General features: G+C 51.3%; 1 protein-coding gene across 2 annotated transcripts; it reads left to right on the forward strand.

Annotated features, from left to right (window-relative positions):
* The first annotated feature begins 7,081 nt into the window (after positions 1 to 7,081).
* On the forward strand, positions 7,082 to 20,363 carry LOC133357300 (E3 ubiquitin-protein ligase RNF213-like). 2 transcript variants are annotated; one of them, XM_061575178.1, is made up of 6 exons: positions 7,082 to 7,787; positions 8,217 to 8,460; positions 9,329 to 9,496; positions 18,429 to 18,631; positions 19,154 to 19,446; positions 20,033 to 20,363. In XM_061575178.1, the coding sequence occupies exons 1-6, from the start codon at positions 7,097 to 7,099 to the stop codon at positions 20,303 to 20,305; spliced, it is 1,872 nt and encodes a 623-aa protein (XP_061431162.1). In that variant the 5' UTR covers positions 7,082 to 7,096; the 3' UTR covers positions 20,306 to 20,363. The 2 variants fall into 2 exon arrangements, with proteins under 2 accessions (XP_061431162.1, XP_061431163.1); XM_061575179.1 differs by lacking the exon at positions 7,082 to 7,787 and having other exon boundaries at positions 8,050 to 8,460; positions 20,033 to 20,362.
* The last annotated feature ends 7,259 nt before the right edge of the window (positions 20,364 to 27,622 follow it).

Here is a 27,622-nt window from a genome sequence, read left to right on the forward strand (position 1 = left end):
GTGGATCAGTCTTTCCGTTCATAATAGACGGATTTATTTTTGGGTTAAATATATAAATGTGTTGGTAAACCCGCCACCACCCGACACAGCCAATCAGTAAGGTTTGTCACGTAAACCAGAACATGCCAATTGGTTACTAGTGGGCTTACGCTCCAACACACAACCGGTGTGGCTGTACTAGTATATTGGGCACCGTGACGACAGAGATGGTTGAGAAGAGGCAACACGTATTTATTACAGCTTCACACTCAAAGAGGTAACGGCCTCTTCACCCGCTATTGTCAAGGCAGGTATTCCGAATCTGACTCGCGCACTCTCAAGGGATTATCTGACCTGGCCCAGCCAAGACACAGGTCTCGACAACCAGCCATACGAATCCGGCCCTTACAAGGACATCGGCTCCGAGGCTCTGGGTCGCACCACTGACTTGCTCTGCCCGGGGCCCTAGAAGGACAGCGGTTTAGAGGAGTCCCAGGGTCTAGCTAGCTGGACTTCGGTCTTCAGCTGGTTCTTCGTCTTCGGCTTGTCCCAACTGAACTCTCTCTCTCAGGGTCTCGCCTTTTATACATACCCCACCGAGGGGCGGGGTTCTGTGGGATCACACACACCCCCCAGCCCCCTTCCACCGAGAGGGGCCCCGGCTAGGAATATCACAACCGCCCCGCACAGGTAAGTAATGGGAGTTAACCGGAGCTGGTGTGCGCGCGTTTCAATACCACCACCACATCACCCCCTCCCCCTGTACAGCCCGCAGCCGTCCCAGCTGCAACAACAATTATAATAAAATAGCTTAACATGTACCGGATTTCCGTGTGCCTCATTAACAAGAAGAAGAACAACAACAGTAACACACGCAATAATTTACCCCAGCCCACCTGTACAAATAAACACTATGGACAATTATACACACCATCCCACCACCCGGCCAGGCAATGCAATCCGCCTGAAATCGACGCAAAATCCGTGGCGAGAAAAGGAACACGTGAACAGGAAAGTGGTCGCCGCGACGCGCGTGTGAGTGTGATGGATCCAGCCAAAACATCAAGAAAAACGGTGCAATCTAGCACGAGTCCGAGTGGCTGGTCCGTCTTAAGGGGCAGGGCTGGGTCGTCTGGTGGCTGAGACAGTTGCACACTCGCCATCGGGGTTGGGTGGTGGATACGCTCGGGAAGCCGTCAATTCCGGGGCATCTGAAAGCAGAACAGTTAGTGGCAGGTGAAGATCAGGCAGCGGTACCACGTTTTCAGAGTCGACGGATACATCACATGCTCGGCCGTTCTGACGTGTAGGGGAGTTATGTGGCGCGACGAATGGTTTCAGACGTGAGGGGTGAACATACCAACAACGTTTTCCCCACCTGATCCAAACACATTGCGGACGTGCGACTTATACAATTTCGACAGCCCCCCCCCCCCATGGCCGCAGCAGTTTGGTCGATGTCGCCAATGGCACCTGGGGACAATGTAGCCAGGCCTTGTTGCCCGACTTCCACCCATGCGTGTGTGTCCGGTGCGCAGGCGTTCATTCGCCTTCTGGCGAGAGTTCCAGTTTTGGGCGGCAGCCTCCCGTGCCTCAGCCAATTTCAAAACGTTGAATTTAACGTGGTCAGCCAATTGAGACTTTGCATGAGGTGTGGAGACCCGCAGCTGGGCTTCCACGGGAGGGTCAACGTCCTGCCCGTACATAAGGAAGAAGGGGGAGAACCCAGTTGCTGCGTGGGGGGCCATCCTAGAGGCGGTGTTAACTCATGGGATATGAATATCCCAATCTACTTGTGAGTCGCACACCTGGTGGCATAACATGGACATTAGCGTCCTGTGGAGCCACTCTACCATACCGTACGTCTGAGCGTGGTACGGAGAGATACGTACCTTTTTAGTACCCAGGAGGTCACACACCTCACGCAGCAGGGAGCTAGATAAACTCTTTCCCTGGTCGGTCAGCAGCCACTCCGGAGCACCTTTGTCCAGGACATAGCCCTGGACGAAGGCCTCGGTAACAGCTGCTGCTGACTGGTTGGCGAGCGGCAAGGCAATGGGCTATCGAGTGAAAAATTCGACGCCAACCAGTAGGTACTTATTACCCCTAGGTGCCACGGGGAACGGCCCCAAAATGTCGAGCGCAATGAGCTAGTTGATGCGGGTGACCCGAATCGATTGTAGAGGCGGACTGGACACCTTGGGTGGTGGTTTCCGCTGGGCGCACTCAGTACAACCCATAAGGATGTTCGACACATCCCTTGCCATGCCTGGCCAAAATAAATCAAACTGGAGCATGGCAAGGGTCCTGTGAGACCCCAGATGCAGGAGTCACTCGTGCATGGCCAGAATCGCCCTACGCCACAGAGCGGATGGCACAACGATCCTATAGCGAAGGGACCTAGCGTCCCATTGCATGAGAAGACCACCCCGCACTATTCAAGAGTCAACCCCGACCACGCCCTTAGCGGATCCACACACCCGATGACGCAATGTAAGTAATGATACGTCCTCCATTTGGAAGCGGCCCCAATCGGTAAGGGTCCAATTGAGCAATGAATCCCTGCCTTCCGGCGAGAGAGGGATCTCAGGGACTGGCACATCCAGAGCAGCAGCCAGAACTGTGGACGGGGCATCACTCTGCGGTTTGCAACGTCCCGACCCAAGAAAACAGGCACACTCAGTGCCGGGTGTCAATCATGACAAAGCGTCCGCGTTGGTGTGACGAATACCCTTACAGTAGGTGGTCGTGAAATTGTAGTCTTGGAGAACTTCCAGCGACCGAGACAATTGTCCCAATGGTTGTTCAACACGACGGGCATATTGCAGTGCCGCATGGTCAGTACACGGTGAAGTGTCGTCCGTAGAAATACGGCCGAAATTGTTGTACAAAACAAACGATAGCTAATAGCTCGCAACAGGTGATGCAGTAGCGCTGTTCTGCTGATGACAGCATCCTACTGCCGTAGGCGACGACGCGTTCGACTCCCCCAATGAGCTGCGAGAGTACTCTGCCAATGCCGGTGTTGCTGGCATCTGTGTCGAGCAGAAAAGGCTCAGTGAAATCAGGGTAACTTAGAGGCAGAGCACTCACCAGGGCATCGCGAAGGGAGCGGAAAGCGGCCTCCTCTTCCTGACCACTTCACACCCTTTGCTGTCAAAGCGTGTAAAGGTTTGCAATAGTGGCAAAGTTGGCGACAAATCATCGATAGTACGAGGCAAACCCAATTCAACTACGGACTTCACTGACTGAAGTGGGTGTAGGCCATGAACTGACGCACAGCGTATTAGCAGGATCCGTGGAGATACCTGACCGACTCACTATGTGTCCCAAGTACCACACAGACTCCCGGAGGAGGTGGCACTTTTGTGGCTTAAACTTCAAATTAGCGGACCTCATCTTCATGAATACAGCCCTCAGACGTTCGAAGTGTTCCTCGAACGTCCTGCTGAAGACAATTACATCGTCCAGATAAATCAAACAGGCGTCCCATTGGAGCCCGGCTAAAACCAATTCCATTAATCGCTGGAACATTGCGGGAGCTGAGTGAAGTCCCATGGGTAACCGGTTGAACTGGAATAGGCCCTGTGGCATCCGAAAAGCGATCTTCAATTTCGACTCGTCATCAAGAGGGAGTTGCCAGAATCCTGATAGCAGGTCCAATGTGGAAAAATACCGTGCTCCTCCTAAAGCATCCAGTGATTTATCCATCCTAGGAAGTGGGGAGGCGTCGGCCATAGAGATCTTGTTAAGGCGACGACAGTCTACACAAAATCTCAGGGATCCATCGTGCTTCTTCACGAGTACAATGGGAGCCCCCCATGGACTGGTGGAAGGGGAGATAATGTCTGCAGATAACATGTCATTAACGGCCAATTTGATATGATCCTTTTCGGCGGGACTCAACCGAAACGGATTTTGGCGAATAGGGGCGGCGTCACCCGTGTGAATGTGGTGACGCAGTAAGTTAGTACATCCAATGTCAAACTTATGTTTGCTGAAGACGTCCAAAAAATCAAGTAAAAGAGCGTGCAACATGGAATGTTGTGGCTCGGACAGGTCACTGGATCCAGAACGAAGCGAGTCGAGCCACCGTTCATCATGGCCCGAATGCGGAGCAGGACCAGTACCCACATGCCCTACCACTGGTTCCTCCAAGGGCGCCGGCGCCGCATGAGTGAGCACGGTCCCTTGGGGAACCAAAACCGTCCGCAATCCAGCATTGAGAACCATGATGAAGGGGTCCCTGTCACCCCGCACTAGCGTTTGCGCAACCGCCAGGTCCAACCCTTTTACCACGGCATTGGATGGATCCCATAGGACACCATAATCTGTCATACCCACGCCGAGAGGTTTTCGCAACTGGAGAGGCACCAACATTTGCGACCCCGGCGGTACACGTACCGTCTCCGTAACCACTGCTTGCACCATTGAGCAGGCTGTACGTAAGCTGGTAGGGGAGATCAAAAACGCCATTCGTCGGCCTGAAGGAAGCTCAATGCATCCTTGGTCGATGACGATTTTAATCGGCATCTTAGCCAAAAAGTCTGTTCCCAACAAACATGGGACTGCGAGAGAAGATGAGACCAAGATTGGACCGGATAATTTAATGTTACCAATGCAAATTTTCGCCCGGATTTGACCAATGATCCCCAACGATCCTCCGTTTACCGCATAGCATGGGACATCAACCGGTTGCAATGGCCGACATTGGATGGGAAAAATATTATAAATAACGTCGGAGATGATCGTTGCTGACACCCCTGTATCAATCAGTACGCGAAACTTGACACCCTTGATGGATCCCGTAACCACAGACGAACCGGCCGATGAGGCAACCACCCTATGGGCCAGCTCGGACCACTGACCTGGTCCGAGCGCCCGTACGAACCCGACACCCCCCGACGATCCGACGCCCGAATCACGACAACCGTTCAGTGCAGCGCGTTGAGTCTTGTGGAGTGTGTGTGGGGGCCGAGCATGTGTGGTGCCACGACTTGCCAGAGAATGCTGTGTCGACTTTGGAGCTTGGGTCGTTGTCCGTCCGAGGTCCCGATGCGCACTGTCGTGGGGCCCGGCATCCCGAAGCAACATTGCCCCAGAGGCCACAGTTGGAGCAGGTAACGAGGGCTGCGGCAGTCCTCATTGCTCCTGCTTGCGCGCCGAGTGCTGAGACGATCAGCCACCCGACCCCTACACCCCGGGTCGACCAGTGGCAAAGACCTCCTCCGATGGTTGGGCGTCTGATGTTCCGCTAGACGCCGAAGTCGAAGCGCTCGTGATGAGGGGTGGCTTCCGTTTCAGGACCACATGCGCGTGAATGTTCCGTGCGACACGGCGGCTGTTGATTGGTCCACGCTCCCCACGTGGTGCGCCTGGCTTCCGCTGCCGCCGGAACTCCTCTCAGCCATGGCGGCAAATTAAAATTGTGGCGCGGTCCCAGTGGCGGGAACGGCCGTTGGCCGTCGGCTCTCTCCGTACTCCTCCGCAACCCCCACTCCTCCCCGAGTTATCTCCTTCAGTATGGAGGCAGCGGTGAGGAGTAACTCGGCGAGGCGGGAGTGAGCATCCCAGAGCCACCCGCGATGGTGGCGGCGTGTCTGGCGGCTGTGGCAGTTGTTGAACTGCCGGCATCGTCCCGGCCTCTTTCCCCGAGTTCGGCGGTCCTGCCCCAGGAGAGTCGTCATCTTCCCCAGGTTCCTGCACACGAATCGTCCGTCTTGTATCCATGGCGTGGAGTTAGGACCACTTCTGACCCCAGTTGTAGTGGGCACCGTGACGACAGAGATGGTTGAGAAGAGGCAACACGTATTTATTACAGCTTCACATGCAAAGAGGTAACGACCTCTTCACCCGCTACTCTCAAGGGAGGTATTCCCAATCTGAGTCGCCTACTCTCAAGGGACTACCTGACCTGGCCCAGCCAAGGCACAGGTCTCGACCACCAGCCACACGAATCCGGCCCTTACAAGGACATCGGCTCCGAGGCTCTGGGTTGCACCACTGGCTTGCTCTGCCCGGCCCTTTGAAGGACAGCGGGTCAGAGGAGTCCCAGGGTCTATCTAGCTGGACTTCGGTCTTCAGCTGGTTCTTCGTCTTCGGCTTGTCCCAACTGAACTCTCTCTCTCAGGGTCTCGCCTTTGATACAATTCCTCACCGAGGGGCGGGGTTCTGTGGGATCACACACACCCCCCAGCCCCCTCCCCCCGAGAGGGGCCCCGGCTAGGGATATCACAACTGCCCTGCACAGGTAAGTAATGGGAGTTAACCGGAGCTGGTGTGCGCGCGTTTCAATACCACCACCACACTAGTAACGAAATGGCACTTTTGATTTAGGTGACAAACCTTGCTGCTTGTTTGTGTCGGGTGGTGGCAGGTTTAGCAACACATCTATTTATGTGACCTAACCCCCAAAAAAACCCTCTATCAAGGATGATATTGGTCGTGAAATGCTACTGACGTGTTAAGCAGTCTTCGGTGTCTGCAGTGTCAAGGATGTGACAGAGCCGGGATATGTTTCTCAGGTGGAAAAACGAGCTTCTCACGACTCTGTTGACATGGGACCAAAAGGATGAAGATTTGTCTAGACGCTCTCTGATATCCTATGGGTATCTGTCAGTCTATAGGTCTCTGTGTGAGTCTGTGGGTCTCTGAGTCTATAGGTCTCTATGAGTCTATGGGACTCTGATTAGATGAGTCTCTATGTGATTCTATGGTCTCCATGTGAGTCTATGATTCTCCATGTGAGTTTATGGGTCTCTATGTGAGTGTATACGCCTCTATGTGAGTCTATGTGAGTCTGTGGGTCTGTGTGAGTCTATGGGTCTCCATGTGAGTCTATGGGCTTGTGTGAATCTGTGGGTCTCTCTATGAGTCTATGCATCTCTATGTGAGTCTATGGGTATGCATGTGAGTCTGCGGGTCTCTGTGTGAGTCTATAGATCTCTGTGTGACTCAGTGGGATCTCCATGTGATTCGATGGACACTCTGTGTGAGTCACTGGTGACCAGGCTGAGAGCATCACTTCGCTGCGCTAGAGACCGCGGTGTGATCTCTGGTGCCCCCAAGCTGATCCGTTGGTTTTCTTCTCTCTCAAGGGATCGTGAAACGGCGCCGGATGGTTTTCGAAAAGCTGTTGGCTGACGGTGAGAGGGAAGTAACGCAAGTGAGGGGTTGCCCCTCCACCATCAGGGCGACCTCACGCAGGCAAGGCATCACCTCCCGGAGAGAGGGCGTGGCTTCGGCTGGAGGGGTCAGGCCCAGGAACGATGCTCAGCCCAAGGATGATGTCGGTCCGAAGGGAGACGATGAGATCAAGAAAGGACACGTAAGGAAAGATGAGATCAAGATCGATGATGAGATCGAGATGGATGCTCAGGCTTCGGGGGGAGATGCCGGAATCTCAGCTGAAGATCGCATGTCATTGAAACGGAGCGGTCATGGTGATTGTGAGACTTCAGCTCAAGCTGAGGTGCAGACATCTGGTGAAGACGACATTGTCACTTCACGTCAAGAGAGGGACACGCAGAGTTACCACACATCGGCTCTAGGAAATGATTGTGAGACATCTCACGGTGGACTCATGACTGATGGTCAGATCTTGTCTCAAGAAGGTGGATTCACGACCGATGGTCAGATGTCATCGCAAGAAGATGGACTCACGGCTGATGGTCAGATCTCGTCTCAAGAAGGTGGACTCACAACTGATGGTCAGATCTCGTCTCAAGAAGGTGGACTCACGACTGATGGTCAGATCTCGTCTCAAGAAGGTGGACTCACGACTGATGGTCAGATCTCGTCTCAGGAAGGTGGACTCACGACTGATGGTCAGATGTCATCGCAAGAAGGTGGACTCACGACTGATGGTCAGATCTCGTCTCAAGAAGGTGGACTCACGACTGATGGTCAGATCTCGTCTCAAGAAGGTGGACTCACGACTGATGGTCAGATCTCGTCTCAAGAAGGTGGACTCACGACTGATGGTCAGATCTCGTCTCAAGAAGGTGGATTCACGACCGATGGTCAGATCTCGTCTCAAGAAGGTGGACTCACGACTGATGGTCAGATCTCGTCTCAAGAAGGTGGACTCACGACTGATGGTCAGATCTCATCTCAAGAAGGTGGATTCACGACCGATGGTCAGATCTCGTCTCAAGAAGGTGGACTCACGACTGATGGTCAGATGTCATCGCAAGAAGGTGGACTCATGACTGATGGTCAGATCTCGTCTCAAGAAGGTGGACTCACGACTGATGGTCAGATCTCATCTCAAGAAGGTGGACTCAATGTTCAGATGTCATCACAGAAAGGTGGATCCCCAGTTGACGCTGCCATGCCACGTTCAAAGGGTGGACCTCCGGCTCACAGCGCAGACGAGGCTCCTCACGGTCGGGAGAGCAGCAACCCACAGGGGCCCGGCGCTGACCCCGCACATGAAGGTGAAGGAGACAGCACATCTAGCGGTTCGCTCGCCAACCAAAGGTATGCAATCAAACGGGCACTTGAGATTGAGTGGGTGCGGCGTCGACATAAGGCACTACCACGAGAGTGCAAGGCTATGCCTATGAATCGTATATTTAAGTGCTGCACTTCACTGTCCTTCATGGCATCTGGTAACCCGAGGCAGCACTGTTCACCTCGCGTTTAACTTTTTGCACGCCACCACCACCACCACCGCCACACAAAGCTCCCCCGTATAGCCTTTAACAGACTGTCGGGGCAAGACCACTATAGGGAGCAGCGCCTATGAAGGCCGGAATTGCACGCGAGGGAGTGGGTGGCCAGCGCCACGCTCTGCCGCCTTTGTCTCAACCCGCAGTGCTGATGTTTTTCACGCCAATAAAAGGTGCTCGACCTAGGAGAGGCCCACGACCGGTTCAAATATCCGCCACTTTTCATTGGTCGTGAATTGAAGTTGGGTCGATGGGTTTGTAGTGCAGTGTGCTAACAGCTGCGCCACTGCACCCCCCCTCACACACAAAGATCCTCCGCGTAGCCTGTAGCAGACTGTTGGGCCAAGTGCTGTTAGCGAGCACCTATGAAGGCTCGCACAGAACACGAGGGGGTGGGTGGCCAACACCACGCCCGGCCGCCTTTGTCTCCCCAGTGGATATGTTTACTCACCGCACCAGGGGAGAGGTAGGAGAGTGCGTGGAGGGGAGTAGAGTGAGGTGAGAGGTCAGAGTGGGGATGGAGGCTTCAAGAAGCGAGTTACTGACTGCGGTTGAGTGACGGAGCGAGTGAGTGGACGAGCGACTCGACGGGCAAACCTCCTGAGTGAACCGCCATGTGGAACCCCACCCCACCTAACCCCCCCCCCCCATCCCCTCTCTTCACCACCACCACGCAGCGCGCCGGGAGACGAGCGGGCCGAGACGATGCGCCTCTACTTCCACGCTGCGCTCTCCAGGGACTTCGGCCCCTTCGACGACGGCAGGGACCGCGTGGTGCTGAGGTCGGCCGACTTGTGCCGTGACCCCACGTGGGATGAGGACGTCATGCAGCTGCACGTGACCGGGTGAGGGCGGCGTCGGCGAGGCCGGGAGCACCGAGGGCGGTCGCCAAGCCTGGGCAATCGGCGTGCATCCACCTTGGTTAGGATATTTTGGTTAGGTCATCTTTGGTTAGGTCCACCTTGGTTAAGTCACGTTGGTTAGGTTCCACCTTGGTTAGGTTCCACCTTGGTTAGGTCATCTTGGTTAGGTCACCTTGGTTAGGTCATCTTGGTTAGTTTGCCCTTGGTTAGGTCCTATTTGGTTAGTTTGCCCTTGGTTAGGTCATCTTGGTTAGTTTGCCCTTGGTTAGGTCCTATTTGGTTAGTTTGCCCTTGGTTAGGTCCAACTTGGTTAGGTCATCTTGGTTAGTTTGCCCTTGGTTAGGTCCAACTTGGTTAGGTCACCTTTGTTAGGTCATCTTGGTTAGGACACCTTGGTTAGTTTGCCCTTTCATCTTCTTGGTTCTTTCAGTAAAGTCAAGTAGAAGGGAAATAATGAAATAATAAAAATAAAACATAATAAAATAATTCTCACGACGTTTCGGCCACAACGCAAGCAGCTGTCCTCAGGTGAAGAACAGGTCTGTCGGAAAGACAGCGTCTGAATGAAACATCACCAGGCTTGGAGCGTATATTTAAGCTGGGTTGGAGGGGGAAGAGCGCCATCACAAAATAATTTGCATATCAAGAGGAATTTAGCATATTTATGGGAAATGCAGATATGGGATTAGTCATTACTTGTGGAATGCGTAGGAGGTGGGGGGGGGGTTTCAAAGTCATAATATGCCCGTGCATTATGCAGGATTAGCAGCATCAAAGGGAGGGCTAGGGTTAGCATTAATAAAGGGAAGGAATGTTAATAGTATGGAGCTGCAGAAAATAAACCACCACGTAAAAAATTAAAGTATAAACTACATCAGTATCATCAGTATACTAAATATACTCTCCAATAAGCTGAGCTATTAACAGTAAGTAATGCATTACAATTCTACGTCGCAAAAAATATAATATGCTTCCAGCTAAACTTTTTTCTCTTACATCACACGGGTCTACCCCGTACTATATACTGCCATAGACAAACCCAACATTAAATTATATACTGCATTACTATACACCACCCTATACCTTAGACTGTACATTGTAATATTACACTATGTATTATTCTACCCACCCTACTGTATACCACACTGCTGTATATTCACTATACAATTACGATACTATATATAACCTTATACATTGTATTAAACATTACACTTTTATACTATTTATTATTATACAATCTGCTATACACTATACCATTGACCGTCGCGTGAAAGGTATTAAGAGGAAGCAACGAAATATGTCAATGGGAGAGTGGTGGTTGGAAACTTGCAGCGGAGCAGAGAATCCATTCCCTGCGGAGAATAAAAGATATATAGTCAATGTCAGTGAGTAGACTGCGGTCTGAAAGTCACCGTAAACGTGAACACAATAAGTTAAGATCCGAAATGGTTTATTACGTCCTTCCAATGATTGATGAGCCAGAATACATCTTCTCGGTTGAAATTGTCTCTGTGTTTGTATATGTGGATCGCCTCATGAACGAATCTCTCATGGTAGCCAGATGGCTTGCAAAGATCCTCTGTCTTGGAGAAGTCAATGTCATGGGAGCCCACTGAATTGTAACAGTGACCTGCATGGCTGAAGTGTTTGTCCTACCGTGTTTCAAGTCTGCTTTATGTTCACGGATGCGGTTCGAGACATGTCGTTTGGTTTCTCCAATGTAACTGCTACCACAGAGGCAACTTAGTTTGTAGACGCCAGGGTACTGTATGTCTTGAACCACATCTTTTACAGACGGGACCAGATCACGGATTTTATGTACTGTGTTGAATCGGACCTGGATCTTGTGTTTAATCAGGATTTTGGAGATCTTTTTTGTGACCCCAGCAATGTAGGGTAAGGTGATGGTTTTGAAAGGCTCCTCAACCGGATCGTTCTTGATGTTTGGAGTGATGGCTTTGCGGATTGTGTAGTCGGAGTAACCATTAGCCTCAAGAGCTTGGCGTACGTGCTTGAGTTCACTGGCAATGTGTTCCTGGTCGGAGATGCATTGGGCTCTATGGTGTAGAGCAGGGGTCCTCAAACTTTTTAAACAGGGGGCCAGTTCACTGTCCCTCAGACCGATCGAGGGCCGGACTATAGTTAAAAAAAATTTATGAACAAATTCCTATGCACACTGCATATATCTTATTTTGAAGTGAAGAAACAAAACGGGAACAAATACAATATTTAAAATGAAGAACAAGTAAAGTTAAATCAACAAACTTGCCAGTATTTCAATGGGAACTATGGGCCTGCTTTTGGCTAATGAGATGGTCAATGTCCGGTTCCATATTTGTCACTGCTAGTCGTAACAAGTGATGCAAGTGTGCATCCATTAGTCTAGATCTGGTTGGAGATTTCAAATGTTTCATTCTGGAAAAAGTCTGTTCACAGACATAAGTGCTGCCAAAGATGGTTGCCATTTTGAGTGCATGGTTCCTGAGATGAGGATATGTCTCAGAGGGGAGAGATGCATAGAAATTATGAAGGCTGCTTGACTTGAATGCGTCTTTCAGAGAGTCACAATTCTGCAGTTCAGCCAGTTCCATTTGGTAAATTGTATCCACATTTTCAATGTCAATAGAAAATGGGTTACGGAAAAGCTGTATGTCCTGTTCATGGAGATGAAGCTCTTTAAATCCAAATTGGAACTCCTTTTGCAATTTTTCCAGTGAATCCACACGTTTTGTTTGGGAATGCAACCAATGGTTTTTCCGCTAACAGATTTTGAGTTGTGGGGAGATGGCAGAAGTTTTCCTCCTTCACTTGTTTGATGAGGAGGCCTAATATTACTTCAAATGCTTTGACATGTGATTGCATATCACAGATGAGCTTCCCCTTTCCTTGAAGTTGCACATTGAAACTGTTGAGTAGCTCTGTTACGTCTGTCAGAAAGGCAAGGTGCCATTTCCATTCTGCTTCATTGAGCTCTGGTACTTCTTTGTTTTTTTAAAGCAGAAAAGCTGTAATCTGTAAAAGTAAGTCATAGAAACGTTTCAAAACTCTCCCTCGACTCAGCCAACGGACTTCTGTGTGATACAGAACATCTTCATAGTCAACATTTAGCTCAGACAGAAATGCCTGAAATTGTCTGTGGTTTAGTGCATGAGCTCTAATGAAGTTAACACAAGATACCACAAATTTCATAACCGAGTCCCACTTCAGTGATTTACTACACAGCGCTTGTTGGTGGATGAGGCAGTGTATGGCTATTGGATGAGAATGGTTATGTTTGTCCATCTCTTGGTTAATGCGAGCAATTACTCCTTTCTTAGACCCCACCATGCTAGGAGCACCATCAGTTGTCACACTGGCTAGTTTAGCCCAGTTCAGCTCCAAACCATTCACAGTTTGGCAAACCTTTTCATAGATATCCTCTCTTCTTGGTTCTTTCGGTAAAGTCACGTAGAAGGGAAGTAATAAAATAATAAAAATAAAACATAATAAAATAATTCTCACGACGTTTCGGCCACAACGCAAGCAGCCGTCCTCAGGTGAAAGCCAGGTCTGTAGGGGAGACAGCGTCTGAATGAAACAGCACACGAGCTTGGAGCATTTATAAGCTGGGTTGGAAACGGGGGAAAGAGCGCCTTGACAAATACTTTGCATATCAAGAGGAATTTAGCATATTTATGGGACATGCAGGAATGTTATTAGTACTACATATGCAGCACGGGCATATGTAGTACTAATCACATTCCTGCATTTCCCATAAATATGCTAAATTCCTCTTGATATTGAAATTATTTTGTCAAGGCGCTCTTTCCCCCGCTTCCAACCCAGCTTATATATGCTCCAAGCTCGTGTGCTGTTTCATTCAGACGCTGTCTCCCCAACAGACCTGGTTTTCACCTGAGGACGGCTGCTTGCGTTGTGGCCGAAACGTCGTGAGAATTATTTTATCACTTCCCTTCTATGTGACTTTACCGAAAGAACCAAGAAGATGAATCCCTGCAGTCACGAAAGCTTTAAATCGAAAGATATCCTCTCCTGTAGTTGTTCCTTTGATGCTTTGCAGTGCAGCAAGCTCTTCTGTGACTTCGAAAGTCATTCGTCGCACGAATAAAAATTAGAAGTTGTGCAGAATCACGAACATCATTGCTTTCGTCGAGTGCCAAGGAAAAATAGGAAAGTTTTTTTGTGGAGTTTTGCAAATGCTGATGCAAATTGTCTCCCATTTCTTCAATCCTCCGTGTAATTGTAGGTCCTAAAAGACTCACTGTACTAAATAAATCGGCCTTCTCTGGACACATCTCTTTGGCAACAGAAAGAAGGCATTCTTTAACAAATTCTCCCTCCACGAATGGTCTGCCAGTGCACGCTATTAGCTTGGCAACTTGAAAACTTGCTCGCAGTGATGAAATATTTAGCTGCTTCTGCTTCACAAAACTATTTCGCTGAGTTGTTAATGTATTTTTCAGTTTTAATATTTTATCTTTTCTCACTTCTCCGACCAAACAAGCATATTTATCTTTATGTTGAGTTTTATAGTGTTGACGTAAATTGTATTCTTTGAACACAGACACTATATTCTGGCATATCAGACACACAGCTCTTTCCTTGTACTGCATGAAAAAGTAATCATAAGTCCACTGTTCTTTGAATATCCTACACTCCGAGTCAATTTTTCTCTTTCTTGACATCATTGTTTCCTAGGGAGTCAAAATTACTATTAGTAAAATACCAATATATACAGCGCTACAAAAACAATATACCAGTAATAACTTTGCCCACACAGAGACATACAGACTGCACTGCCCATCAATGCAGTCTGATTGGGGGAAACTCCGCCCCCTCTCCCTCTTCCACCAATGACCGTCCTTCTCATGCAGAAAAAAAGTAACAGACAGGCAGCGGCGGCAAAAACACCCGGCGGGCCGGATAAATGTCCTCGGCGGGCCGCATGTGGCCCGCGGGCCGTAGTTTGAGGACCCCTGGTGTAGAGTCTTGATGAGGGAATTCTTCTGGGATGGATGGTGGTGGGAATCCGGTTTTAGGTAAGCATCCGTATGGGTGGCTTTCCTGTAGACAGAATGGCTCATTGAACCATCAGGTCTTCTTTTAATTAGGACATCCAAAAAGGGTAGCTTTCCATCTTTTTCGACTTCCATGGTGAATCTGATGGCTGGGTGTATGGAATTGATGTGGTCGAGGAATTGGTCTAGAGCAAGCCGGCCATGTGGCCAGATGACAAAAGTGTCAACTACGTACCTCTTCCATAAGGTCTGGCGTAGTGTGGCAGTCTGGATGGCGTCAGTCTCAAATTTCTCCATGAAAATGTTGGCTACAACCGGAGATAGGGGGAGCCCATTGGGGTGCCCTCAGTTTGTTTGTAGAAAGTTCCATTCCAGGTGAAGTATGTATTGGTTAAGCAGTGTCTCACCAGGGAGGGTACCCCAGTATTCAGTCCTTGATGAACCAAGTCTTCAATGATTGCGATGGTGTCAGGTACAGGAACTTTTGTGAATAAGGAAACCACAACAAAACTGACAAGCAGGTCGTCTGGGGACAGGGAAATTCCCTTGATTGTCGATACCAGGTCAGTAGAGTTTAGTACCGCAGAGGTGGTTTTTCCAGTGAAAGGTCGCAGGATATTCAGACAAGAAACGAGCCAGTTTGTAGGTGGGGGAGTTGATGGTAGAGACAATGGGACGAACGGGTGTATCTTCTTTATGTATCTTTGGCAAGCCATATAATCTTGGTGGCCTGGCTGCAGAAGGTTTCAACGAGAACTGTTTGGTTTGATCAATTAATGCGGTTGAATCAGAAATGATTTTGTTGGTTTTAATGACGAGGCTGTTGGTGGGGTCTCTTTTATTTTTGTATAGCTGCCATCGTTGAGTAGTTATTGAATTTTGTTGTTGTATTCTATTTTGTCCATGATGGCAGTGGAATGGAACTTTCCACAAACAAACTGAGGGCACCCCAATGAGCTCCCCCCTATCTCCGGTTGTAGCCAACGTTTTCATGGAGAAATTTGAGACTGACGCCATCCAGACTGCCACTCTACGCCCACCCTTATGGAAGAGGTACGTAGATGACACTTTTGTTACCTGGCCATATGGCCGGCTTGCTCTAGACCAATTCCTCGACCACATCAATTCCATACACCCAGCCATCAGATTCACCATGGAAGTCGAAAAAGATGGAAAGCTACCCTTTTTGGATGTCCTAATTAAAAGAAGACCTGATGGTTCAATGAGCCATTCTGTCTACAGGAAAGCCACCCATACGGATGCTTACCTAAAACCGGATTCCCACCACCATCCATCCCAGAAGAATTCCCTCATCAAGACTCTACACCACAGAGCCCAATGCATCTCCGACCAGGAACACATTGTCAGTGAACTCAAGCACGTACGCCAAGCTCTTAAGGCTAATGGTTACTCCGACTACACAATCCGCAAAGCCATCACTCCAACCATCAAGAAGGATCCTGTTGAGGAGCCTTTCAAAAATATCACCTTACCCTACATTGCTGGGGTCACAAAAAAGATCTCCAAAATCCTGATTAAATACAAGATTCAGGTCCGATTCAACACAGTACATAAATTCCGTGATCTGGTCCCATCTGTAAAAGATGTGGTTCCAGACATACAGTACCCTGGCGTCTACAAACTAAGTTTCCTCTGTGGTAGCAGTTACATTGGAGAAACCAAACGACATGTCTCGGACCGCATCCATGAACATAAAGCAGACCTGAAACACGGTAGGACAAACACCTCAGCCGTTGCAGATCACTGTTACAATTCAGTGGGCTCACATGATATTGACTTTTCCAAGACAGAGGTTCTCTGCAAGCCATCTGGCTACCATGAGAGATTCGTTCATGAGGCGATCCACATATACAAACACAGAGACAATTTCAATCGAGAAGATGGATTCTGGCTCAGCAATCATTGGAAGGACGTAATAAACCATTTCGGATCTTAACTGATTGTGTTCACGTTTACGGTGACTTTCAGATCGCAGTCTACTCACTGGCATTGACTGTATATCTTTTATTCTCCGCAGGGAATGGATTCTCTGCTCCGCTGCAAGTCTCCAACCACCACTCTCCCATTGACATATTTCATTGCTTCCTCTTAGTACCTTTCACGCGACGGTCAATGGTATGGTGTATAGCAGATTGTATAATAATAAATAGTATAAAAGTGTAATGTTTAATGCAATGTATAAGGTTATATATAGTATCGTAATTGTATAGTGAATATACAGCAGTGTGGTATACAGTAGGGTGGGTAGAATAATACATAGTGTAATATTACAATGTACAGTCTAAGGTATAGGGTGGTGTATAGTAATACAGTATATAATGTAATGTTGGGTTTGTCTATGGCAGTATATAGTACGGGGTAGACCCGTGTGATGTAAGAGAAAAAAGTTTATCTGGAAGCATATTATATTTTTTGCGACAAAGAATTGTAATGTATTACTTACTGTTAATAGCTCCGCTTATTGGAGAGTATATTTAGTATATTGATGATACTGATGTAGTTTATACTTTAATTTTTTACGTGGTGGTTTAGTTTCTGCAGCTCCATACTATTAACATTCCTTCCCTTTATTAATGCTAACCCTAGCCCTCCCTTTGATGCTGCTAATCCTGCATAATGCACGGGCATATTATGACTTTGAAACCCCCCCCCCACCTCCTACGCATTCCACAAGTAATGACTAATCCCATATCTGCATTTCCCATAAATGTGCTAAATTCCTCTTGATATGCAATTATTTTGTCATGGCGCTCTTCCCCCTCCAACCCAGCTTAAATATACGCTCCAAGCCTGGTGGTGTTTCATTCAGACGCTGTCTTTCCGACAGACCTGTTCTTCACCTGAGGACGGCTGCTTGCGTTGTGGCCGAAACGTCGTGAGAATTATGTTATTATGTTTTATTTTTATTATTTTATTATTTCCCTTCTACGTGACTTTACCGAAAGAACCAAGAAGATGAATCCCTGCAGTCACGAAAGCTCTAAATCGAAATTTAGTTTGCCCTTGGTTAGTTCCAACTTGGTTAGATCACCTTGGTTCGGTCACCCTGGTTAGGTCATCTTTGTTAGGACCACCTTTGTTAGGTCATCTTTGTTAGGTCATCTTTGTTAGGTCACCTTTGCTAGGTCACCTCGGTTAGGTCTTCTTGGTTAGGTCATCTTGGTTAAGTCAACGCAACGGCTCTGGGGGAGAGGTAGGAGTGTGCATGGAGGGGAGTGAGATACGAGGGGAGCGGTACTGTAGCGGTTAGCGCGTTGCACTATGAACCGGCGACCCCGCTTCGATTCCCACTCACGGCTAACACCATTATCTGAACCGGTTCTGGGCCTCCCCTAGGTCGACTCAGCCTCAAATGAGTACCTGGTGCAGTGTGTTAAAATCATCGCCACTGGGGACACAGGCTGCCGGGCGTGGTGCTGGCCACCCACCCCCTCATGTGCCGTGCCACCGTTCATAGGTGTTCGCTAACAGCACTTGCCCCTACAGACTGTTAAAGGCTATACGGTGGAGCTTTTTCTTCGTCTTTTTGATTAGAGGGGAGAGTTAGGAGATTGTTTGGAGGGGATTAGAGTGAGATGAGAGTGGATAGGTAGGAGAGTGTATGGAGTGGAGTGGAGTGAAATGAGAGGGGAGAGGCAGGAGAGTGTACGGAGGGGAGTAGAGTGAGATGAGAGGTAGCAGAGAGTGACAGGTGGGAGTGTGGATGGAGGCGAGCGACGTGAGACCAGCTGAACACTCTTCACCCAACTCGTATCATATCTCTCTCTCTCTCCCACCCTTCACCTCCTCTCTCCCTCCCGCTATCCCAACGCGCGTCACCCCCTCCCTCCTCCTCCCTCTTTCTCCTCCTCCCCCTACTCCTCCACCTCCTCTAGTTTCATCAAAGACTTCGGTCTGCTCGTCGACGGCGTGATGGAGGTGAGCGTGAGCGCCGTGCACAACAGGCGCATCGCCTACAGGTACGCGCTGCTCAGGGGTGACGCGGAAACGCCCGAGTTCATCTGCAAGGCCGACGGCGCGAGGGCCGGTCGCCTGAACCGCAGCATGCAAGTCTGGGACCAGTGTATCCAGCGCAAGGGTGAGTTGTGGGGGGGGGGCGGGTGGTGCGGGGTTTCTTTCTCCTTCGTGTCCGTCATGTGTACCAATGTAGCTGGGGGGCGGCTCGATGGGTGGGTGGGTGAGTGGGTGTGTTGGTGAATGAATGAGTAGGTGGGTGAGTGAGTGGGTGACGGATTGAGTGGGTGAGTGGGTGGGTGAGCGAGTGGATTACTGAATGATTGGCTGAGTGGGTGGGTTGTTGAGTGGCTGGATGAATGGGTGGGTGAGTGACTGACTGAATGAGTGGGTGGGTGAGTGAGTGAGTGAGTGACTGAATGAGTGAGAGGGTGGGCGAGTGAGTGACTGAAATAGTGGGTGGGTGGGCGAGTAAGTTGCTTTAGTGTAACCAGGTGAGAACCCACGAGGCCAGGCCTGAGCCTCATTCTGTCAGGGTGACCTCTGGCCCCCACGTTGCTCAGTGACGCCGTGGGGGAGGGGGGTTATCTAAGTCGGCTTCACTCCCCATTCCTCCTCGTCCTCACCCCCGTGAACCCCCTCGCAGAGGACTGGCACCAGTACGACGACCTCATCCATGCCCCTCCGGCGGGCGGCATCGCCGGGTGGCTGAGGAGCGCGGCGGACAAGGCGAAAGTCGCGAGGGACATGGAGATGGGCAAGCGCATCTCCGGCCGAGTCCACCTCGAGCGCATCCTCGGGTTCGTGCAAGGCTGGACGCGCCCTGGACTCGACGAGTTCCACTCGCTCTCTGAGCAGCTCGCGGTCTGCTACAGCGAGGAGTGGGTCCACGATGGCCACCACAGACCCTGGCATGGCCTGGACTTCGGCCCGCCTCAGGTGATGACCCGCCGGTTCGCCCCCACCCGCGCTCGCCGTGCTCCATATCTCCAGCTGGACAGGTTTCTCTGGCACAGTTCATTCCTTTGGCTGCCTCTCCGCCCCCTATTTGCGGCAGGCAGCCATCGACCCTTATCGCCGGTATCGCTGTGCTCTATCCGTCCCCACCCCCGCCCAGGCCCCAACAATTAGTGCTGATGGTTACCAGGAAATCACAACAAATAAAGTTCATGAAAAATCGCCGTTCCCCGTTGACTTGCTGCATTGCCAAAACGTTGTCTGGGAGCGATTGGCGGATTGGTGGTTAAACGACGGCGTCACGAGCGGATCGTGACGTCGCCGAGTTGACATCGCCGTGGTGACGATGGCGTCATCAGCGGATTGTGGGGGTGACTATGGCGTCACGAGCGGATCGTGACGTCGCCGCGGTGACGACGGCATCACAAGCGGATTGTGACGTCGCCGAGGTGACTATGACGTCACGAGCGGATCGTGACGTTGCTGCGGTGACGTCGGTGCGGTGACTATGGCGTGACGTGACAGCCCGCTTCCCGCCCCCCGTCCCCCCCAACCACGTGCATGGCAGGTCGACAAACTGGTGAGCGAGCTGGTGGTGAGGATCCTGCGACCGCACTCCGAGTTTCGCTCCGATCCGTCGTGCCGCCCCTCCGTCGCGTCCAGGGAGCAGTCGGCCCTCTTGGCCGCGAGCCTCCTGCACCTGCGCGACGTTCCGGTGCCCGCCAAATGGCTGTCGATCGCGTGCCGCCTGCTGGCGCCGCTGCCGCCACGTGCCAGCGTCGAGCAGAGCAGGGCGAGCGTCCGGGCGACGTGCGCCAAGCTGCGCGTCCACCCCAGGTGAGTGGTGGTGGGTGGTGGTGGTTGGTCGTGATTGGTATCGGTTGGTGGTGGTTGGTAGTGCTTGGTGGTTGGTGGTTGGTGGTGGTTGGTTGGTTGTTGTTGTCGGTTGGTAGTGCTTGGTGGTTGGTGGTGGTTGTTAGTGGTGGTTGGTGGTGTTTGGTTGGTGGTTGGTGGTGGTTAGTGGTGGTTGTCGGTAGTGGTTGGTAGTTGGTGGTGGTTGGTGGTGGTGGTTAGTGGTGCTCTTGCCGCTGCTGGCACCTAGTGGGGAGTGGTTGTGTAGTGGTTAGCGTGTTGCAATATTAAGCTTAGCAAAACATTTTTCAGCAGCCAAATGTGGAGAGGAAAACCGGAGGACCCGGAGAAAAATCCACAAGATCACGCCACAGTGACTCCATTTACGCCACTACATTTGTATATAGGGGGAGCGGTTCTGTCGCAGTTAACGCGTTGCGCTACAAACCCGGCTACCCGAGTTCGATTCCCACTCCTGTATACCAGGCGAGGTAGTTAACATCTCCTAGCCACCGTGATGATGATGAGAGAGAGAGACACGCAGACTCCAAACATACAGCAGGCGTCAGGGTCGGGATCGAATCCACGACCTCCTGTATACCAAGCGAGGTAGTTAACATCTCCTAGCCACCGTGTTGATGAGAGAGAGAAAGACGCAAACTCCAAATATACAGCAGCAGGCGTCAGGGTCGGGATCGAATCCACGACCTCCTGTATACCAGGCGAGGCAGTTAACATCTCTTAGCCACCGTGATGATGATGAGAAAGAGAGACACGCAAACTCCAAACATACAACATGTGTCAGGGTCGGGATCGAACCCACGACCTCCATACTCTTTGGTTCTTTCGGTAAAGTCACGTAGGTAGAAATAAAATTAAATAAAACGAATCACGACGTTTCAATCGCAACACAAGCAATCTTCATCAGGTGGAACAACCACAGCAAGAAAACATGCTGAAGTAGGCGAGAGAGCTGCCATGGCAAGAGGTTATATAGGTAAGAAAATGGGGAGGAGCAAGGGGGGAGAGAGAGAGAGAGGGGGGGGGGGGTGTGGAGCAGGGGAAGGGGGGGGGGGGCTGCGTGAGCGCTAGGGGGAGAAGAAGTGAGGCTGGGGGGGAAGTCGGCGGGGCTAGAAGTGGGAAGCTGAGTGTGGGACACGGGGGGAAGTTACTCGGAAAAATAGACTAGTACCCGGCAGATATGATGGAAACAACCACAAACAGTCAAGGCTTTACCTGGTTAATAACATCCTTCCAATGTATTCTTGGTTCTCTCGGTAAAGTCACGTAGAAGAGAAAAAATAACATCTTATTAATTTATGTTTTATATTTTTATTATTTTATTCTTTCCCTTATACGTGACTTTAGCGAAAGAACCAAGAATATAATTCCCTGCAGTCACGAAAGCTTTACATAAAATAATAAAATCCTTCCAATGATTGCTTATTTTGTATCCATCTTCTCGGTTGAAGTTATGTCTATGTTTATATATCTGATGGCTTCATGAACAAACCGTTGATAGTTGCCCGAAGGTTTGCAGAGTATCTTGGTCTCGGAAAAAAAACAATATCATGCGAGCCCACAGCGTTATAACAATGGCCAGCCACGGCAGAGATATTGGTTCTGCCGTGTTTCAGATCTGCCTTGTGTTCGCGAACACGGTCAGAGACATGTTGTTTCGTTTCCTTAATGTAACTGCTACCGCAGGTACAACTCAGTTTGTAGACTCCAGGATATTGCATGTCAGGAATGACCTCCTTCACAGATGGGATTAGATCACGGATTTTGTGTAATGTATTGAATCTGACATAGATTTCCCTAATACCAGGCGAGGGAGTTAACATTTCCCGCTCACGGCCACCAACACCAGTGACGATTATCTGAACCAGTCCTAGGCTTCCCCGAGGTCGACTCAGCCTCAAATGAGTACCTGGTGCAATGTATAAACATCGCCACTGGGGAGACAAAGGCGGGCAGGCGTGGTGCTGGCCACCCTTGCCTTCGCATGCCGTGCCACCCTTTATAGGAGCTGCTTTTTGCTAACAGCGCTTGCCCCCGAAATTCGATACAGCCAATACGGATGATCTTTGTCTTGGTGCTCCTGGTGGTGGCATTGGTGGTGTTGGTGGTAGGTGGAAACAGTCTCTCCCGTCCATCTACGACCCGCATGCCGACGAACATGAACGAATCTCGCTCAATAGACCCACAACACCAACGCTAGGCCCACAGACCGCCCCCCCCCCAAACTTGGCCTCTGTCGGTCCCCAACTCCGGTGTTTGTCCGCATCGCTCGGCGAGTCCAACGCTCGCCCGCGGGTTCGTTTCGAAATTCCACGCCATGTGCGCGTGCCCGCTCGCGTCCACAGCCCGGCTCACCCCCCTTGCCCCACACGGTGCGAGATGCACGTAGGCGTGCATCGAGGACCCGTCATGGCGCAAGGAGGCAAAGCAATGGGACCTTAGTCCGCTGGCGATACAAGACGCTGGACCGACACCGAAAACAACTACCGCGTGTTAATTATGGAAGGGATGTCAGGGGAAGGATTCCCACCAATAGGAAGGGGAGTGGGACGGTAGGAGCAAGCGAGGAGATAGAAGTGAGAACGGGTGGGAAGAGGGGATCTTGGCAGGAACGAGATTAAGACGGCTGGGGACACGTGTGGACTGGAGAAAAGGAATAAAAGACGAACCCCCTGCAACCTTGTGTCGGCTTTCCTTTACAATTACATGGACGTCCCACCACTACACACCCCCCCCACCCCCCAACATCCAACCGCCCACCCTACCCCACCCAGGCCTGTCGCCGTGCTGGTCGGCCTCTGTGCACGCTGCATCGCGGCCGGGGTCGTCGACTGGCTCCTGACTCTGCCTGTGCTCCACTTGCTGAGGGGGCACGTGGAGCCCTTTGGCCCCGTCGTGAAGGAGGAGGAGGAACAGCAGGAGGACATCTGGGCCGGGCTTGAGGGCATCCCGTACGTCGACACGAGGAATCACATCCGCCAAGACGAGGAGGGCAAGCGGTAGGTGCTGCGACCACGTTGGGCGAGCGACCACATTGGCGACGGCACGGAGAGAGAGCGCGAGAGCGAGGGGTGTTTGAATGAATTTCGATGGGCGGCAAGGTCTGCGGTGACGGTGCCGGTTTCTCGAGAGAGCGAGCGGGCGAGAGAGAGACTTTTGACTTTTAAACAACTTTTATTGCTGCCAGAAGCAACAGCTGTGGAGCCCTCCCCATGGGCTCACCGTGCCCCCCCCCCCACGCCACCGACCCCCAACCACCCACACCTCTCATCCCCAGGCGACTGGTGGAGCTGCTGGTGGAGCACTCGTTCCTGCTCGATATGGATCGGCTGCTGTCTCGGAGCGTGCTGTGCGTGATGCCCTCCTCCGGCGTGGCGGCCATCGTGGACGTTCTGCCGCTAGTGCCCCTGGACGTCGTGCGGACGGCCTGCTACCGCCTGCACGTCTTCTCATGCAGGAGACCCATCAAGGCTGAGGAACAAGTGAGGAGATGAGCTCACTTCCTCCCTCACTCCCTCCCTCACCGACTAACTCGCTCACTCCCTCACCGACTCACTCACTCTCTCCCTCCCTGACCCGCTCCCTCATTCCCCCACTCGCCCACTCTCGCATTGGCAATATGTATTTCGTCATCATCGGCCATGATCAATCAACTGCTGGATGAAGGCTTCCTCAAGCTGCTGCCACCCATTCGTGAGCCTGTGGTCTTGTGGCAATGTGCCTCATGGCTGCACACACGCAAACCGATTCCATCACTCCGTCTCTCGGGTCGGACTTCCTCTCCGGACGCGTTCCATTCCCTGGCTGCCATTCCATTCGCGTGGCCGTAGGCTACCGTCCTATCGAGCCGTGGCGTGTCTGTGCATCGTACTCCGATCCACGTGCTCGTTTTTCCGTCTCTTTGTGCAATTTTATGTCTCTTTGTGCAATTTTATGTAAATGTAACTAAATTATTTTATTAAATAAACAATTATTTTTATTAACAGGTAAGGGGCTCACTGAGCTGCTACGTAGATCATTATTTCACAAGCGACCTGGCCATCACAAATAACAGCTGGACGAATTGGCATCATCATCGCCGTCGCGTGGCCATTTCTAGCAGCAGCCAAATACTTCGATTTTAACTGTGGACAAAAATCCACGCAACATACAGCAGGCATCGTCAGGTTTGGAATCAGAACCCACCGACATCCTGTATGCTCGGCGAGGCAGTTCCTCGCCACCGTGGCTCTCCGTCTCCCGATTTGGAGGATCTTGAGTTCGCGCTGGGGTCAGGCAGACCATGGGCTGATCAGCAGCGTGCTGGCGCTAGTGAATGGTAGCTGGCGGTTGCAGGTGCACTCCCGGAGCTGCTTTAGGGGGCCCAGCGCTTTGGGGGGCCCAGCGCGTGGACGTCACGGCGTCAGATACAATATTTCCGGTTTAGTTTAAAGGCGTCGCGATGGTGGGTGGGAGGGGTCCACGTGGTTTTCTCGACCCCCCCCCCCCCCCCCCACTAGAGACAGCGCTGTGCGCTCCGATCGTGGTTCCCCCCTCCCATCCTCATTCTTGTTCGTCGTACTGGCTTGGGGACCACGCGCCCCCTGCTGGACATCTGTGGCTTGCGAGGGGAAAAAAAATAACTTTGCAGCTCATGGGATTCCTCCGGCATCCATTTGTGTGCTCACTGTACTAACGTGGAACGCATGCACCGTTATAACGGGGAATGCGTACACAGTTATAACGGGGAACGCGTGTACTGTTATAACGGGGAACGCGTGCACCGTTATAATGGGGAATGCGTACACCGTTATAACAGAGAATGCAGTGCACCGTTATAATGTGGAACGCGTACACCGTTATAACGGAGAATGCAGTGCACCGTTATAACGTGGAACGCGTGCACCGTTATAACGTGGAATGCGTACACCGTTATAACGTGGAACGCGTACACCGTTATAACGTGGAACGCGTACACCGTTATAACGTGGAACGCGTACACAGTTATAACGGGGAATGCAGTGCACCGTTATAATGTGGAACGCGTATACAGTTATAACGGGGAATGCATACCCCGTTATAACGGGGAATGCAGTGCACCGTTATAACGTGGAACGCGTACACAGTTATAACGGGGAATGCGTACACAGTTATAACGGGGAATGCAGTGCACCATTATAATGTGGAACTCGTACACAGTTGTAACGGGGAACGCGTACATCGTTATAACGGGGAACGTGTACACAGTTATAACGGGGAATGCGTACACCGTTATAACGGGGAACACGTGCAACGTTATAACGGGGAACGCGTACACCGTTATAATGGGGAAAACGTGCACCGTCATAACGTAGAACGCGTACACAGTTATATCGGGGAATGCGTACACAGTTATAACGGGGAATGCAGTGCACCGTCATAACGTGGAATACGCGTACACAGTTATAACGGGGAATGCGTACACAGTTATAACGGGGAATGCAGTGCACCGTTATAACGGGGAACGCGTACACCGTTATAACGTGGAATACGCATACACAGTTATAACGGGGAATGCGTGCACCGTTATAACGTGGAACGCGTGCCCCGTTATAACGTGGAACGCGTGCACCACTATAATGGCGCGCCCCATCTGCGTTCCAACGGCGCACGCGTTCCGCGTTGCGTGCGAAAACGCATCGTCAGTGTGAGCGCCGCGGCGCGCGCAAGCGGCGGCTCGCCGTACAGTGACGTCACAACCCAAGCAGATAACGCGCCCGTGCACGCGGTTCTCTTTACTCGCAGGCCCTCGTGGAAATGCTACAGAGTGCCACGAGGTCGATCGAGAGCACTCGGAGGAAGAGGTAAGGAAGTGGACAATTTAAAACCACATGGTGCTACTGGCCATGACATTTCCCGATATGTATATTTGATCTTCAACGTTCGTTCGGTCCTCACCCCTGCACTACCGTGTCGCTCCGCCCAACCGCACAGCGCAAGAAAGTAGATCGTTGTCATCCGTTCTAAAGAACGCACTATAACGGAGTGCGTTACGCGTTACAACGGTGTGTGCGCGTTCCGCGTTGTGCAGAACAGTGTTCACAAATGTAAGAACCGCCACCGTACGGTGGCTCCGTCATCGTTCATGTATCCCCGATGGCCACTTCTATACCTGATGTTGTCGGGCTGTGTCCGGGTACCCTCGTCCTCCCACGGCGTATCTCCGGGAATAGGTCGCCAGGGCTGGGAGGTGACGGCGTGGCCGTGCTGGAGCAGTCGACACGTGCCGTAGAGCTCACCTGCGCGGTGGCCCACACCTCCGCGGAGCTCCTGCTCTGCGGCCTGAGGCTGCTTCGAGCCAGCGTGGACGCAGCAGGACTTGAGTCCGCCAGTCGCCCGCAGGCACCATCACGGCCATCGCCGTCACTGCCGCCACCACCGCCAAGAACACCGTTTCAAAACCAGGTATAACAGCGTGAATAAATAGGTGTTGGTGTTTGCGCCTTTCTGGCAATAATAAAACAGGAGTTGTTGTAGATGTTTAAACACCAAATCTAAACCTTTTGCAAGGAATCGTGATAAACATGCAACCAAAAATACGCTCTGATAATATATGGGCATTGTCTTTGAAACGGATTGGTCTACACCAGAGACAGCCTTCTTTAGGGCCTAGTCTCACCACCAGTGTCAGACCAGAGATTGCCAAAAGGTGAACGGTACCAAGACAATGCACGTATCAGATCAGCTACAAAATGGGACCTTTTTTGGAATTATCAAAGTATGAAAAAATAAGAACAGGTTTTAACCTTTGGCAATCAAATAGTTGCTGCTAGGGGCAGGAGGTGAGACAGCCGAAGGCTTGGTCCCGCCATCAGCGTATCATCATCATCATAATTGTCAAATTGTCGGCCGGGCGCCCCCTGGGGGTTTTTTTGTTCTTCCACAGACGCAGGATGGCTCCGGGGGGCCAACGGCCGACCCCCAGGGCCCCGTCGGGGAGCCAGCGGTGCGGGCCTGCCGGGAGGCCCTGGAGCGGGTGGCGCTGTGCGTCGCCGCCCTGCTGCCCGACCGTCTGCTGGTGCCGCAAAGTGCCAACGCGGCACTGCAGGAGCCACTTGAGCTGGAGGTGCCTCTGGGGTTCATTTCGTTTCCTCCTTTTTTCTTTTTTTCCCCACTGGCAAAGACGAGCCGAGTCAGCACGGGACCTCTAACGTCATTGATTCACACGTTACCCCCTACCACTCCCGAGCTGATCCAAGCCAACACATCAATTGATACATCACACCCTTCATTTTTACACTACACACCCGAGCCAAGCCAAGCCACC

The sequence above is a fragment of the Lethenteron reissneri genome, chromosome 57 (genome assembly GCF_015708825.2).
Source record: "Lethenteron reissneri isolate LAM-NWPU_2019-01 chromosome 57, ASM1570882v1, whole genome shotgun sequence".
Lineage (NCBI taxonomy): Eukaryota > Metazoa > Chordata > Hyperoartia > Petromyzontiformes > Petromyzontidae > Lethenteron > Lethenteron reissneri.